We start from the raw sequence: 14996 nt of genomic DNA on the forward strand, positions 1-14996 counted from the left end.
GGCCCCCCCCCGCCCCCCCCCCCCCCCCCCCCCCCCCCCCCCCCCCCCCCCCCCCCCCCCCCCCCCCCCCCCCCCCCCCCCCCCCCCCCCCCCGGCGGGGCAGAAAAAGGGTTTGTAGCTAAGTGAGGACTTACGGAGCAGCTCTGGAGTCAGCCATTGTGATTGATGCGAGCTAAGGTATGATAAAACTTGAGATGGAAGAGACGAGATAGATATGGAGATATGAATGTCTGAGGCGAAGCACTTTGCAGAGAGGGAAAGGAGGTGGGTATCACAAGTCACAGAGATAATATGAATAGAAATATGGTTAGAAAGAAAGGAGTCGTCCGTTCGAGGTAGGGTCAGCGCACGACGTCAGGTATTTAATGTACTAGACGTAGCACACCTTACCTATGGACCTCCCTGACCTCCCTGACCTCCCCGATCTCTCTGGTAAGTAATCTATTATTCACATACGGTTAGGCAAGTGATGGAATGCAATAGATGGATTAGCTCGGTTCGGCACCTGGCCAATAGTCAACTTGACTTGTGGCTATCAAAACCCAAATAGGAATTAAGATAATGTCGCAATTCATCGACTATCTTATGTTTTCTTGTCTCGAGCCTTATTTCGACGTGCCCCGCGACGCCCTGATGCAAACCGGCGCAAAGCTCATACTCCCCTTGTCGGCGAAGTCACCCCTCACTAGTCTATTTCCAGACTGGATCCAGATTGCGTGCTGTAGACGTCCTCTGATTGGCTACCGGCTTCTGCTCTTCTCCGCATCATGTCATTCAAGCCTTATGATGGTATCATCCATACCCTTGTGCTAGCTATGTCCAGCTCCGGCTCTCGGCCGGCTTCTATCGTCCCGCAACCACGGATATCGGCCTGGTGCCGGTGGTAAGTACCTAATTAATAAATGAATTCATCCAAACTCTTATACGCTAGGTAGGTACCGTCATAGATAACCTTTATCTTAACAATTTCTTCTAATATTATTCTCTCATTCGTTATTTTGAAATACTACCTAGGTACATATTTAGAGATATTTATATATTGATATGCACTGTTTTATTTTTAAACAATCATACCCTCCGTAACAACCTTGAATATTAATGGGCCACCCCAGGTTCGAGTACTTGTACAGTGACTTATATCAACGTAAACTTGTCACCTCAAACATAACCATATTAAAGAACCACTTAGTCGTATAGTAAAAGTGACCGTCCATAACACTCAAAGCCATTTACTTGCGCACATTTTAAAAAAGGCCATCGCTATTGTTGACTGCATAGTTAAATAAGCCTAAATCCAGTTTTGCACATAAGTTGAACTACCTATCGTATAAATTATCCCCATAATCATCTGATGATCATTCTTGGGCCAAAGGATGGTCGTTCGATTGCGCCCGATCAATTTATACAATACTAGAAATAGATACCATGCCGCCGAACTTCCTTACAGGTAACTCAACACCAAAGCAAAGATAGAATTGATCACTTTTTCTGTCTCTCTTTGAGACCAGCCCCCCCTTTTATCTATCCACGTGCAAGCAAATATTTCCTAGGCTTTGGGCGCGGCACCTGTAGGAATACCGAATATTAGCATGGTGCTCCATCAAGTATTCGTGTAAGTCGTATAGCAGGCGATAATCCGGTATATAACCATCATTACCTAGTAGGTGCTCTGGGTGGCTGGATAGAAAACACTGACTATCGAATTATCTTACGACCTGAGGCATAGTATAGACATCTCATACTCCGAATGTTGTTGTAATCTGTTCTTGGAGTTGCGCCTCCTAAGGGGAAAGTTGAGACTATGCATCACTATGATGCTCTCTTGTGCAATCGTCGCAGAGGCCGCCGGCATCTGACTCTCCCGCTCCCACAAGGATTCGCTGATCACAATCGCCTGTAGAGTTGAAGGCGTTGCAATCTTCGACCTTGACCTCGTCGCTGGTGTACCACTGTAGATATAGTTAGCCTTTATGCCCCCAAGAGGTTTATAGGGTGAAGTCCCGAGCTCGCAGGGCCAGATGTAGAAGAGCGTATGGTCTACTGAAGAGGTTCGGAGGCTCGACGAGCTCGTCAACGAGTGATAGGATAGGTACGTGATGGGCAACAATATCTGGGAAAGGCCTACTGCTCCGCACTCCTCGCAGTACCACTTCAATAACATGTAACCGCACATCGTCGGACGGGAGCTCACTACTCTTGACAATGACGAGGGAGATAGCGGCCCTCGATTTAACACAGACCGCTTTCGTATCCCGCTTCCGGGAGCCTTCGAGGCAGCTTGGGTCATGTTACTCAAGAAACGCCACAGGCCCACGGCCCTGAGTTTTAATTTGTGGTACTGGCATTGACTCGCAAGACGTGGTCCTTCTGGAAACATCAGCAGTCCCAACAAAGCTGATGAATATCCCGACTTCTGCCACGTGTGCGGGCGAGTGCGAGTGAGGCCTGGGCGTCCGCGAAATACTTGACAAATCTTTTCATGGTCAGGACGCACAGAGAATGTAGACCTTAATAAAGGGATGAGGAGTTCATCAATTGGTTGCATATACATGGCGACATCACAGACATTTCTCGATCCTAATTTATTGGGCGAATGTCGGGACAGGCACGGGACATCTGATTGGCTAAGGGGTGCTCAAGCCTTCTCAGGCTGTACTTCAGGTATCATTTAGAAATGCATCTACCCGAACGAATAATTGCCGCAGGTCTTGAAAAAGAAATTGACGGGTACGAGGCACACTTGTAGATTGGGGTGCTGAGGGCCGGCGTCCCTGTAGATCCGACACGGAGAATTCCATATGGAATCATGCAACGCCTGGCCACGATAAGTCGGTCTGGCTAGCGAGCCCCTGAGACGAAGGGTATCGCCCCCCAAAAGAATCCGCTATAAAGTACATGCCGCCTACCTACGCAGGTATCTGCCAAAGGCCTTATGCCATATCATCCGTTCCATTGGATGTGCCCACATAGGTTCAAATTTGCGTCTTCCTGTTCTCAAGTTAGCGACTATTACTCGATCATCTCATGATGTCTGACGAACCCAACGCCACTTAGTGCCTCGGTGTCTAAGCGGTTCCTCTTATCAACACCACCTGCTATCGGATTCGCCCGGTAGTTGAATAGGTAATAGTGTAACTGTCCATCTCCCGGACCAAACTTTTGTTCTTCGAGGAACAGGCCATTATCCATCAGCGAGAGGGCGTTGTATACGTCAAACTGGTACTGTTTGCAAAATACCAAAGAGTCTGAGACTAGAGCGTTGAGACGGGATTTCAGGGCTTCCTTGTCAACGGGAGCGGCGAGTCCCGTTTCGGTCGCGTAGTAGAAGAGGTATGCTGCTTTCACATTCGAGTGCTTACTGTTACCAATAACCGAAGACTCGAGGCAGTAGAATGAGATAAAGTCAGTGATCTTCTTGTGCTCATCCTGTTGTCTCGGTTAAAATACGAGCAGGGCGAGGGTGTGTGATAAATAGACTTGCCTCAACGACGTAAGTCCAGACGACTTGTTCCTCCAGAGCATTCTTCTTATTATGTAGTAGCCAATGTTCAACTTCCTGCTTATCAAACTCGGCAGCCAAGTCGTACTTGGCCAGGTATCGCGTGAGGAGGTCTTGGACAGCACCAATATCTTTCTTCTGCATCTCTCTAAGTCCCCGAATTGAGGTTCGATCCGGAACGGCGTACTTCCTTATCTGGAACTGAGGTTTGCTATTCGGTGGTAGGGGACTAAAGCCAACTTCGTATAGCTTTTGCCAATTGATGGCTCGGTGATAGTATCGACATGTGCTAACAGGCTTGGGAAGAACAATGCCACCGGTATATATGGCCTGGAAAACTCCTTCTAAGTTGCACAGGCGCGTGATCTCCTTGATGAGGACGGGAGCTAGACGTTTCGAGCGAAGCTTCTTGTGTATACAGAGGAAGTTTACCTCGGAGGCATGTAGGACTTTGTCCCGAACGCGCAATTCGACGGGGATAGCAGCGATAAAACCGACTAATTTTCTGGATTGCGAGGCTCGAACTCCTCGATGCCATTCCTTTTTCCATCCAGGCGGCATCATAGCCCTGAGTAAGCAGTTGTCAGCTCTTATGCCCTCCTCTTATAATGATCTCGGCGACTCACCACTTGAGAATGCTGGTTGAATAGTTGAAGCGGAACATTGCTTCGTCATCCTCGACGTAATGTCCGTTTAGCAATTCCCAGACCTCCTTTAGCTGGTTATCATCAAGTAGGTCTATGGTAGACCACTCGAAACCATCTAGCAAAGGCGCCGGTGTCTTCGGGATTTCGTCAACGGTCTGCTTTCTAATGGGGCCTTCCTCGACGGGCTCGGCGGCATCGCCATCTTCACCGAACTTGGGAACAGGTTGGGTAGCCCAGAACTTGTAAGCACCCATGTCCTTAGCATTCTTCCCGCTCGAAGCTAGTCCGGTCATAATATCTTGGAGATTGAGACGCTTGAGGGCGTCAGCGGCAGAATTGGGGTCATCATTACTTCCGCTGCCAAGTTCGTTTGCGAGGGCGGGATTGAGGTCCAGGAGTTGGGTCACTTGTTCCTTGGAGAGGCCGTCGATAGCTTTGTGGAGCTTTTTAGCAGCCCTTTCCTTTTCCTTTTCACTCTCCTTCTCCTTATCTTTATCCTTTCCCTTGCCTTTTGCAGGCTTTGGATCTTCGGGCATGATTTTTAAGTCTTCCTCCTGGGGGGCGGCGTAGGTCGTGTAATTGTAGTAGGGCAATAGGAAAGATTGATATATTCGAGTATCTTTGTAAAGAATTATGGGTCGTATCTAAGAGCGCGGGGCAGTAGCTAAGTACATACCAGGTACAGACCTCACTTACCTAAGGTAGGTACCTATTGGTATGTAGGCTGTATTGTACCTATCTAGGCTTTGATAGTACCTACCTACGTACGAGCTGTGAACTTCAACCCCGTTCAACCCATTTAATACATACATCCTTTACCGACAAGTTTGATAACTACATATAACTACATAGTGTGCCTTGATTGAATTGTACGGCCGTTCTAATAATATAGGTATTATCAATTTTAACAAGACAAGGCACACACATATATATACTTACTATGAGATACCTGCTATTATCGTTTCACCTAGGTATTCAAAATATATCATCTCTAATTCGTGAATAAAGGCTAAACCAAGTCTAGGAAACTTATTGATAATAAACCCCTATTATCCAGATACCGTATTAATGAACAGTATCTCTAGAAATACCTAGGCTGTATCTAACCCAAACGACCTCATAACTGCTAGCGAAACAGCCGAAGACATCATGACATCGTTGTGCCCTATATTTATCAGTATTGCTTTTCATTTCCATGCTTTCGACACGTAATAGCTTACCGCCATATGGTAGCAGTTCTTCCCTAATAATCATATCCGGCCCAGCCTTAACAATTGCGACGAAAGTTCCATCTTCTCCACGCAAACTCCGTTGCTCTTTCCACGATAAAAAGCTATCGTCGTCGAGCTCTTCATTGACAGCGGCGCTCGACGCGTATTGAAACAATACGTCGCTCTCGTGACATGGTATATCTAAGTCGTTCTTGGCGTGAATGAAAGTCAGTCGTAGTCTCGTTCGCGTCAGGCTCACGAGATGGGCAAGCCGGTCCGCGGACTTCCACTTGTCTACTATGAAGCTTTGGAAGAAGCGGAGGAGTGGCGGGAACGCTCGGATTGGCGAGAGAATTGGTATGAATCCAGCTGCTGCATATGTAGAGACAAGGGTTGGTAGGTCAGAAAACCCGGCAACAAGGATGAAGCCCGCGAACTCGATGCCTTGCATGGCAAAGTGTTCCGCGATACCGCTCGTAACCGCCGTGCCGAGGCTGTGGCCTAGGACGACGATCCGGTTTGCTGGGATACCTGCTATATCCATCGCCCAGTCTACGGCTGTAATGCCATCACGAATAAGCCCTTCTTCCGACGGCGTGCCGGTCGACTTGCCGAAACCACGGTAATCAATGGCCAGGACGTGGTAGCGAGAAGAGTCTGTTAGAGAGTGGTAACTGTTAGGACGAATGCGCTGAGCAATGTGGCCGGCATTCTATTCACGACGGAGTTAGTAGGCTTAGTCTCGATTCATGTCTCGTCGTATTCCATTGCAAGCGAAACACCACTCAACTGGAAATTAGCTCACCCCATGGACTGCAGTTTATTCGGTTAGCATCCTTGATATGAAAGCATGCGGGCGTAATAATTCCTCACAGTAGACTACAAGTCGAGCCTCAGGGTCATTTCTGAGCAGCTTAAACGATTCCGTCTTAGTGATATCATCCGAGAAACCCGACTGCTGGAACTGAAGGGTATTCTCGTGCTTTAGGTAAGTGGGGAGCGGCAAAATATGCCATGCGTAGAGGCTTTCGCCATCAGGAGCAGTTAGCGAGAAAGGTGTCACTTGGTTCTCTTTACATCGATCAGGTTAGACGAATACTATAGCTGCCAATCTCCGAGGTGAAGACAGGAACTAACTAGCAAACCCCCAATATTCCGGCTTATCAATGTTATGCCAGAACAGCGTGTTCACTCGATGAGCATACAAGAAACTGGCGGATTCCCATTATTCATCAGCATATTGCGCGCGTCCTATTGAGGCATACCTAAGCGGTAATCAGGGTTAGAGATCTTACTGTCTTTGAAAAAAGGGAAATGCGCCGAGCAAGATGAAAGTTACGTAGAGACTAATTGGAATGCCTAAGCTCACACTTAGTGGGATGGCCCAACAAGACGCTCGCGCAGCCATTAGCTCACGGGGGAAACTGTCAGGTTTGGGATATTGTAGTCGGACGGTGTTAGTTTTAGAGAACAAAACGAAGCAATTCCCACAATGAATACCTGAGTCGGTATATAACAATACGTAAACAATGAGGTAGAGAGCCAGAAGGAATTCGTGATACGTTTGTAGGAGGTATGTAATTGTAAAAGGTTGAGATAACTATATACATAGGTAGGTAGGTAGTCTTATATAGGTATGTATGTAGGTACTAATTAGGAGAACCTTCAATATCCTCCTGAGGGTCTTACTAAATCAATATAGTAGTTTGCTAAAACACATTTTACGGTATATAAGCATTGATAGTTCTGATAGTCATTATGTAAAGTGCTTAGATGAATGTGGGTTTGTGGCGCGCTTTGTATATATACTTAGGTACCTGGATATCTGAGGTCTGTACCTTTGTCATAAGTACATATGTACCTACTTTCTAGGTACTAGGTAACTAGATATGTATGTAATCGTGCCTCTATGACTCTACTATACTGTACTTGTACGTGCTTTACAAACATCAAACGGCGCAGTAGGTACTGTGTACGCGGTGAGCTAGTACATTCCCGGTACATACTAAAACCCGCGTCTCCATCTAACCTGCTAACATTTCAACACAAACTCCGGCTCAGGTCTACTTTTCTCCAAGGCTGTTTATGCTAGTATTAATTCTTATCGTCAAGGCACCTGCAACCTTCCTCACGACAAAAAAAAATTATAAATATACCAGCAAACCATGGACTAAGGTTTACAAAATTTACCTAATATTTTTATATCAATTAAGGTAATAAGGGTAGCAACTTAGAAATCTTGTGGACATTTTGACACACAGAGTTTCCGTCTTACCATCGTCGTCGTCATAGTCGTTCCAAACGATCATCGTTCTTGTCGAGATGCCCTCGCGTTTCCCGCCCCTTTACAGCGGATGAATAATGAGACCTTGACATATCTATACATATACCTAGATATATACTCTTCTACCAATTTCCATCGCGTGGCCAGCATCTGGATATACTGGCCCAATTAGACCCGATGGAGAGAAAACGAAAGCTGCCAGCAAGAGCGGCTGCAAGAGTCGACCATGTCTCTAAGAAACGTACTGGAACACCTCCCGAACGATCCCTTACGCCGGCGCCTGCGCCAGCATCGGCAACAACGCCGGCGGCAGCTCCAGTACAAAACCCGGCGCATTCTGAATCCGTCCCCGAAGAACCGCAATTGCCAAAGTCCATTCAAGCCGGCCATCCCTTGCCAACCGTAGAACATCCGCAGCCTGACGATCTTATGAGCAAGGACTATCAATCTATTCAAGAGAGGTAATATTCATCTATTCTGACTGCCTCTAGCTGTTGCATGGTAACCTTACTCTTTCAGTGGTGTCGTGGCCGAATCGCTCTCAAGGTCACGCCAGAAATGGATCCACGAGGGTATCTTCGAAAAGTACTGGACGAAGCCCACGAAACGAAAAGGAGTTGTCAAGGAAGATCCGAACAACCCCCCGAAAGACAGTATGACAAAAATTGGCCAGATCACGATCACCGTCGAACCTCACGTTCTTGAAGCCACCATGTATGCTGTTAAGGATCCGAAACATGCGCCGACCACCAACTCTACCTTCCGGCCTATCATGCAGTATGGTCCTCCGAACGGCGTTATGCCTCCTCCCCCGAAGCTGAGTGCCCCGTCCACGCCTATAACCTCGACGGCTCCAACGGCCCCAACAGCCCCAACGGCTCCGTCGGCCTCACCTTCGCACGCCCCAGCCCAGTCGTCACTTCAACCGCCATCAACAGCGCAAGCCCAAACCCAGCCCCAACCTCAGCCTCAGCCTCAGCCTCAGACACAACAATCAGATTTACAGCGACCTCCATCGTCCGCTCCCGTAACTAATAAGCCGTTAACTTCCCCTCGAGGTCTAGAGTCGGTTCTTGCCGCTCCACAACATCCACCAGCACTCCCTCCTGCGGCTGGCCCTTCACAACCGGCGCCACCTCAACCAAAAGGGCATCCCCAACCCGGCTCGATTACCAACCGGCCACTGCATGCTCCTAGTCCGACAGCACCGACAGCGGTCGCTCCTTCGGGAGCCAAACCCTCCGCGCCAGCCGCTAAGCCGGCGACGCCAACGGCACCTGGTGCCGATCCCATAATTGTCACTTTAGCGGAGAGAGCATCCGAAGATCCTCAGCTCCGAGATCTCATGAAACGCGTGGCCATAGGGGATGCTGCGCCGAACGAGCTGGCTCATTTTCAGAAGATAATTGACCAAATTACCGCCGATTATAAGAGGAAGGGAGGCCAGCACGGCCCATCAGCCGATCGGCTTCTCGTGGACGGCAGGACGGTTAAGTATTTCGCGGATGAGGTCCGAACTATCCTTGATATTATTCTTGCGTCCAATCCGCACCAGAGGTCGAACGACTTAAGGGCGCCGCCGGGGAGCGATCCTTTAGTGATTCTTCTAGTGAAGAAAGCCTTGGATGATGCGACTACGCGGGACATTGTCCGGAGAATAGCAGAAGGGAAGACTAAATTCACAGATGCCACAGATTTGAAGGCCACCCTCGATAAACTAAAGGATCTTGTCGCGAAGGAAACGCCGAAGTCTCAGCAGGCGACATCGAGTGCTTCTCAGGCAACAGTCCCGAACGGGGCAGAAAATTCTGCGGTAGTAAATAGCGCCGCCTCGAGGAAGGCGTCTCTCGCTGCACCTGGGCAGCCTATTCATGGGTCCAGTTCGCAGCAGGCCCTCCGCTCGAAGGGGCCACCGCCTTCTACCAAACCCGACATTTCGGCCGTCGTACTCGAATTTTCGGGCGGCACTGGAGATAGGTACTTATTTCCCAAATATAGCATCCTCGAATATGTCAACCCCAACCAGATCATAGCATCATTCCTTATCGTACGCAAGGGGAGCAAATTGGAATATGGAGGGGATCCAACGTTGGATTACTATCAGCCCGTGACGGTCCGGATATATGCACAGTCCAGCAAGCACCTCGAGAATTTTACCAGGGTCGTTGCTCCTCAAGATGACGTACGACGTTACATGGACGATGTGATGGATAATATGACTCGAGCTGAGTATGTGCTTCTCGCCATGCGTCTACCGAGAGCCGACAAGGAAGAGCAGGTCGAAGAGAATTCCAACACGCCAAAGGCGGACCCGACGAGCCAGTCTCAGCAGCCCGGAGTGTTGTGGGCAGGGACCAGCAAACCCTCCTCTGCGGCCACCCCACCGCAGAAGACTATAGCGAGGCCGCTGGGCGACGACGAGCAATATCAGAATTTCATCGCCACTGTAAGTTAGAAAGACAGGGCATGAGTTGCTCTCTTTTGCCTACGCTGGCATCTTCTGGGGAATGCGGGTGACGAATTTGCATTTCGTACTCTAAAGGAACGGCGGGATATAAGGCTAAGGCAATGCTTTCACGGGTTTGACAGTTTTGAAGGTTTGCTACGAGATACCTGAGTTTACAGAATAGGCGTCCACGATCGAATGCCAAAAGCGACTGTAAAATGTACCAACAGAACCATACCACCTTGATTCGCTAATGATTTCTTACTTAAATACTAAATCAGTACTGGGTTTAGAACAGCGGCTACTAAAAGTATTTCTGAAAATGTTTTACCAACCCGTGTATATCTTTATATGAGTGCTAGGTTCCTCTACTGCCCGTTCAGCTTCTCGCCTAATGAGCAATGTGCCGCGAGTAATTCGTTGAACCATAGTGTTCGCTCGTTAATGGGTGCGTGACCCAGGCCATCGACTATCAAGCCCTGGCCTGGTTTTAGGTACTCTATCAGTTTCTTTCCATGGGGAGTTGATATCATGCCATCATCGGTTCCGTGCAAGACGAGGATCCTCTCGCGGTTTACACTGTTAGCCAATTCCTTCAACTGCTCGGGACTCTTGTGATGCCACCCAGCTGCGATCAGCTGTAGCAAAAACCCCGTCTTGGTGAAGCCGTCCTTGTCTCTCTGCTTTGTGATCTCCTGGGCGGCAAAGCGCTCATAGTTGCTCCCGAACTTGCCGTATCCCCCGGCCGGAATTTTGCATTTCGGCACCGACTCATCCGGGACCGAGGCGTTGTCTGGACGAGCCAGATAGTCCGGAGGGAAGATGGCTCCGGCCGCATATAGTATGCTTCGATCCAAGCTCTTGGGTAATAGCATGGTAATGCGGTTCGCCATATTTTCAGCGAACGAGGTAGTGTTTTCAATCCGGGCCGCCGTGCAAATCAGACTCAAGCTAGCAATGCGGCCCGGCACGAGGTACGCGAGTTCCTGGGCAATCATACCGCCCATGCTGATACCGCACACGTGCAGCTGCCGAGGCGATGTCCAACCTAAGTGATCGGCGACTTCTATGATGTCTCGCGCCATCTCCGATGTGCTATACCGCATCAATGGCTTGTCGGAACCACCCATCCCTCGATTGTCGAGGATGAGAACGGAATACTGAGACCCGTGTATGTGTCCGAAATACATTGTCTGCCGCTGGAAGGCTGCCTTAAAAAACCCGAGACCGCTGATGAGCTGTGGTTAGGGCTTAGTATGCCTTAACGTCTTTGAAAGTCTAGATCGCCTCGATCGAGTTACATACTATTAGTCTCACAGGGCCGTCTCCGTGAACTTCCCAACTGATATTTAACGGCCCTCCTCTCCCGGCAGCCACCGGCAAGAGTCCGGATCGGTGTGGCTCAAGTTGCCACATCGCCGTCGAAAATGCCGGGCTCTTAGCCACATCCTCGACGGAAGGGAACGTAACTTTAGTAGTGGCTGGTGACCTAGTTATCTATGAGTTAAGGCTCTTTTGATCTTGGATCCGCGCGTAACATACATAGACGGATATAAACCTATAAGTTTTATGTTGCTTTGTAATATTGTAGATAAAATCCGACGATTTCAGCTTTCTGTTTCGAAGTCGAAGATGCCTCGGTTATGCCATATTCGCATTATTGCATTTAAGCATTGTACACGATGCATTTACGTAGGTTGTTTTATGTTCGGATGTAAGAAGCATATTTCGTCATATCTAAGCATGTGTATGTACATATATACTGTTAACTGAAAACGCCGACTATCCAGCATAGGGCTGACCATGGGTGCCAGAATAGTCGTATTGTAAAGATCCTCCATATGTTAAATTCGAATAACCCATCTGCGCTGTATGTACATTTAGACCAGTCTCGATAAATCCACTATTATCTTTTCCGCCATTGCTAGAAGGAGTGGGGTTATTCCTGGTTCTAGCTGAAGAATGTCCCGAGATGTCGCTGCTGACTGATTTGCTTTGCGTTTGGTTCACGAGCGATCGTGAGATGTCCGTCGCTGATATACCCTCGCCAAAATAAAGGTAATCTGATGGTTCGGGTTCAAGATCTTGTTCCTGATCTTGCTCTTCGTCATGATCTGTGGGCCGATTTGAGTTATCTCGGTTTGTCGAGAGCCTGGCTGAGACCGAGGCTTTCCGCAGTCCTTTTACTGGCTTCGGCTGACTATTACTAGGTCGGCCTGAGGTGTATTGCGGTGTCGGTTTCGTCTGCTGCAACGTGTCTAGATCATCTTCTCGACGTTCATCCTCGCGGGAATCCCTTTCTTGATCTCGAGGCTTTCTTGTGCTTTTCAAACGCGATATAAGCTCTTGGAAGGGCATCTCTTAAACTTGGCTAGGTGAACAAGCTTCTGAGTAAGTAGGTAACTAGAAATAAAGGTATTCCACTCGAGATTTGATCAATACATGCAATATGTCTTGGAAAGATTACGTTGCGCGCTGTCGAGAGTCTCTGACTTAATTTAATCATAGGTAGATCTCCATGCTCTTCACACTAATCGAACTGGCGGCCTCTCCTAGCGCCGCTCATGGTATGGCTTAGCAGAAGGGGAAGTGATCTAACAAAACGAGCAACCTGTAATATTATGCGCCACCGCCGCTGCTCGCTAGGTACCTACATATAGATACGAGTTCTACGGAATCCTCTCGGATTGTTTTACAAGTGCCCGCAAAAATCCTCCAGGGTTGTTGCATGTATACAAAACTCCCTGTTTTAGTACGCGCAATTTCTTTTCTCAAAAAGAATATCACACGTCTTCACGCTTTGTATTGTTTACGTCTAACCTTCTGTATTGTACGAATAACCTCTGAGTTGACGCGTCAGAAGTATCTGTTTGAAATGGCTACTTACTAAGAGTCGATAGTAAAGTTTTAGGTTCTTAGGATATCTGGTTAATTTGTACTAATCATTCGGCCTGGCTATGTAAGAGACGCCGTTGGATGAAAATCTGCGCAGTGACAGCTCGAGGTTTTACTACGTAGGTGACAACACATCGACTAAATCGAACCGTATACAGTACGTACTAAGAGAATAACAAATGTGAATGCCGGCCACGATGAGAAAAAAAAAACAATTAAGATTTATACAATAGCATACATAAGATGGAGCACCTCGCCATTGCTATAAGGAATAAAGGGTATCTATAACAGACCAGAATATCAGTTCCGCCGGTACGCCCAATGTTCCCAAGTGATAAAGAGCTTGGGAATTCCGTAGTGATCATTAAGTCATTAAGTGCCTGGGTATGTCTCCATGCCTTCATGCCTGTTCAGCTTTATCATCGGTTTCGTTTAACGGGTCGGCAGGAAGTTCTTGGAGTCCTCTTCTTGCTGTGCGAATGACTGCGGGAATGCAGCAATGCCAGCAATAATGCCAGCAGCCATGAAGCAGACGGAAATGATGGACCAGATGACGCCCCAACATTGAGAAGAGCCACCGTAGCGTTGGGCGAAAACGCTGGCATCAGAGCTGTTGACTTTGCGGAGGATCAAGTCATCGCACTAGACATTGGTTAGCGACGGCGATAGAAGGGGAACCGCGGGTGAAACTCACAATATCCCAAACACTGTACAGAGAGCTCATGACGCCGATAAAAAGCACGACGAAGCGCAGCGGTTCGGCGTGGACTATGAACCAGCAAGCTACTAGGAGCCCTACCGCAAGCAAGATGGTCAAGATTGTGAGCCAGTCCTTCTTACCCCACCAGAGAGTCAACAGAAAGCAGGCGGCTAGTACTAGACTAGCGATTTTGCTTGCAACGATGTCGAAGCCGCAGAATATAAGTAGGGCGCCGATGAGGGAAGATCCTAGGTAACCAGCTGGTAAAGTGATAGCACTCTTTCCGCCGACCACTATCAACGAGTCAGCATATTCTGCAAGGCTGGTAACCATTAAGGGGGTAATAGATCATGAAACGGGAGTAATGTGTTCAAGCTAGATAGGTGTGATTGAGGAACGAAGAGTCTATGGTACGTACTATGAGTGACACCTCCCTCGCGCGGATCCAGCGAGATAGACTTGACACGCCCACCCGTGCAGCAAGCGGTGATAGCATGTCCAAACTCATGAAAAGCGATGACAAGCATCTATCGAGTTTATTATTAGTCATACAAATTAGTCATACAAGATAACTAGGGAGATGAGATGGTAAATACCTTGAAAGGCCATAACGACCATCGTACATAAGGCACGTTCCATAGAATAGCAATGATAACGACGTAGGCAGCGATTATGCCTAGCGTGACTTTTTGGGCGTCGCTGGTGACAGTTAGGTCGCGACGAGATACGGCGTCCCGCCGGGCGAGTCTGGCTACTTCCGGACCGGCTGCTACCACGGCAGCTCTGGCACTCCGGATTAGATGTTCGGTGAAGAAAGCTCCGGGCCGATCGTGTATGGGAGCCATGCTCTACGAGGATGAATTATAGCGAGTGTAGGGACTGTAGGAATGAGCGAGTGATTCGATCACGGTAATTCGCATTCGCATTCTAGTACAAGAGTATGTTGTATGTAAATATTCTAAATCAAAAGGACCGGCACCTGGCCAGATGACGTGGACGCGTGGGCTGATAGGCTGGGCATGTGTTTTGGCCAACCTCTTGGTGGCTTAGTTAGAGACTTAGCCTTCCAAGAGAATCTTGGAAGAACCTAGGAGTTACAGGCTTCTTCGTAAGCCGAAACGAGACACGACGCAGGCTAAGAAAAATGCAAATGCTGCGCCTCGTTTCTGTGGCTGTGGCTGTTACTACATACCACGTAGTGTGCGGGGTTCGTGGCTAAATGCCCTGAGTTTACGAAGGGTTATTGTGGCGTTGATTTTTTTCTTTCCTTTGGGAAGTCCTTCGAAAAATTACTCAAATAGGCAGTTTTGAGAT

The 14996-nt window shown here is 48.3% G+C and overlaps 8 protein-coding genes across 8 annotated transcripts in view; 1 reads left to right on the forward strand and 7 right to left on the reverse strand.

Moving 5' to 3' along the window:
- Window positions 1-649, reverse strand: part of F4807DRAFT_448852 (mitochondrial peroxiredoxin PRX1) — a 2026-nt gene extending 1377 nt beyond the window's left edge. Inside the window, exon 1 of the mRNA XM_047999959.1 lies at window positions 135-649. Within this exon, the coding sequence (XP_047848651.1) occupies window positions 135-157 (23 nt within the window). The 5' untranslated portion in view covers window positions 158-649. The remainder of the gene's footprint in view (window positions 1-134) is intronic.
- Window positions 650-1338: 689 nt separating this feature from the next.
- On the reverse strand, window positions 1339-2761 carry F4807DRAFT_375013 (uncharacterized protein). The gene is made up of 3 exons (XM_047995722.1): window positions 2007-2761; window positions 1697-1949; window positions 1339-1566 (listed from the first exon to the last, which is right to left on the reverse strand). Exons 1-2 carry the CDS (start codon window positions 2549-2551, stop codon window positions 1709-1711), a joined length of 786 nt encoding a protein of 261 aa, XP_047848652.1. The 5' UTR covers window positions 2552-2761; the 3' UTR covers window positions 1339-1566; window positions 1697-1708.
- Window positions 2762-4682, reverse strand: F4807DRAFT_472673 (peptide N-myristoyl transferase; the record flags this gene model as incomplete). The annotated part of the gene is made up of 4 exons (XM_048003031.1): window positions 2762-2988; window positions 3041-3426; window positions 3488-4067; window positions 4126-4682. The coding sequence occupies 4 exons, from the start codon at window positions 4680-4682 to the stop codon at window positions 2973-2975; spliced, it is 1539 nt and encodes a 512-aa protein (XP_047848653.1). The 3' UTR covers window positions 2762-2972.
- Window positions 4683-5018: 336 nt separating this feature from the next.
- Window positions 5019-7027, reverse strand: F4807DRAFT_448871 (alpha/beta-hydrolase). The gene is made up of 6 exons (XM_047999960.1): window positions 6653-7027; window positions 6495-6568; window positions 6231-6428; window positions 6163-6170; window positions 5367-6069; window positions 5019-5311 (listed from the first exon to the last, which is right to left on the reverse strand). The coding sequence occupies exons 1-6, from the start codon at window positions 6763-6765 to the stop codon at window positions 5238-5240; spliced, it is 1170 nt and encodes a 389-aa protein (XP_047848654.1). The 5' UTR covers window positions 6766-7027; the 3' UTR covers window positions 5019-5237.
- Window positions 7028-7418: 391 nt separating this feature from the next.
- On the forward strand, window positions 7419-10420 carry F4807DRAFT_448886 (uncharacterized protein). Its single transcript, XM_047999961.1, has 2 exons — window positions 7419-8102; window positions 8161-10420. The coding sequence occupies exons 1-2, from the start codon at window positions 7819-7821 to the stop codon at window positions 10094-10096; spliced, it is 2220 nt and encodes a 739-aa protein (XP_047848655.1). The 5' UTR covers window positions 7419-7818; the 3' UTR covers window positions 10097-10420.
- F4807DRAFT_448892 (alpha/beta-hydrolase) lies at window positions 10421-11698 on the reverse strand. The gene is made up of 3 exons (XM_047999962.1): window positions 11630-11698; window positions 11393-11576; window positions 10421-11325 (listed from the first exon to the last, which is right to left on the reverse strand). Coding segments are annotated over exons 1-3 (1056 nt in total). The 5' UTR covers window positions 11632-11698; the 3' UTR covers window positions 10421-10455.
- Window positions 11699-11829: 131 nt separating this feature from the next.
- F4807DRAFT_448893 (uncharacterized protein) lies at window positions 11830-12790 on the reverse strand. The gene has a single exon (XM_047999963.1). The coding sequence runs from the start codon at window positions 12443-12445 to the stop codon at window positions 11870-11872; it is 576 nt and encodes a 191-aa protein (XP_047848657.1). The 5' UTR covers window positions 12446-12790; the 3' UTR covers window positions 11830-11869.
- A 31-nt stretch (window positions 12791-12821) lies between these two features.
- F4807DRAFT_448896 (peptidase M50B-like-domain-containing protein) lies at window positions 12822-14863 on the reverse strand. The gene is made up of 5 exons (XM_047999964.1): window positions 14279-14863; window positions 14101-14209; window positions 13677-13975; window positions 12993-13624; window positions 12822-12839 (listed from the first exon to the last, which is right to left on the reverse strand). The coding sequence occupies exons 1-4, from the start codon at window positions 14525-14527 to the stop codon at window positions 13415-13417; spliced, it is 867 nt and encodes a 288-aa protein (XP_047848658.1). The 5' UTR covers window positions 14528-14863; the 3' UTR covers window positions 12822-12839; window positions 12993-13414.
- Between the last annotated feature and the right edge of the window lie 133 nt (window positions 14864-14996).

The sequence above is a fragment of the Annulohypoxylon truncatum genome (assembly GCF_022578515.1).
Source record: "Annulohypoxylon truncatum strain CBS 140777 unplaced genomic scaffold F4807scaffold_70, whole genome shotgun sequence".
Lineage (NCBI taxonomy): Eukaryota > Fungi > Ascomycota > Sordariomycetes > Xylariales > Hypoxylaceae > Annulohypoxylon > Annulohypoxylon truncatum.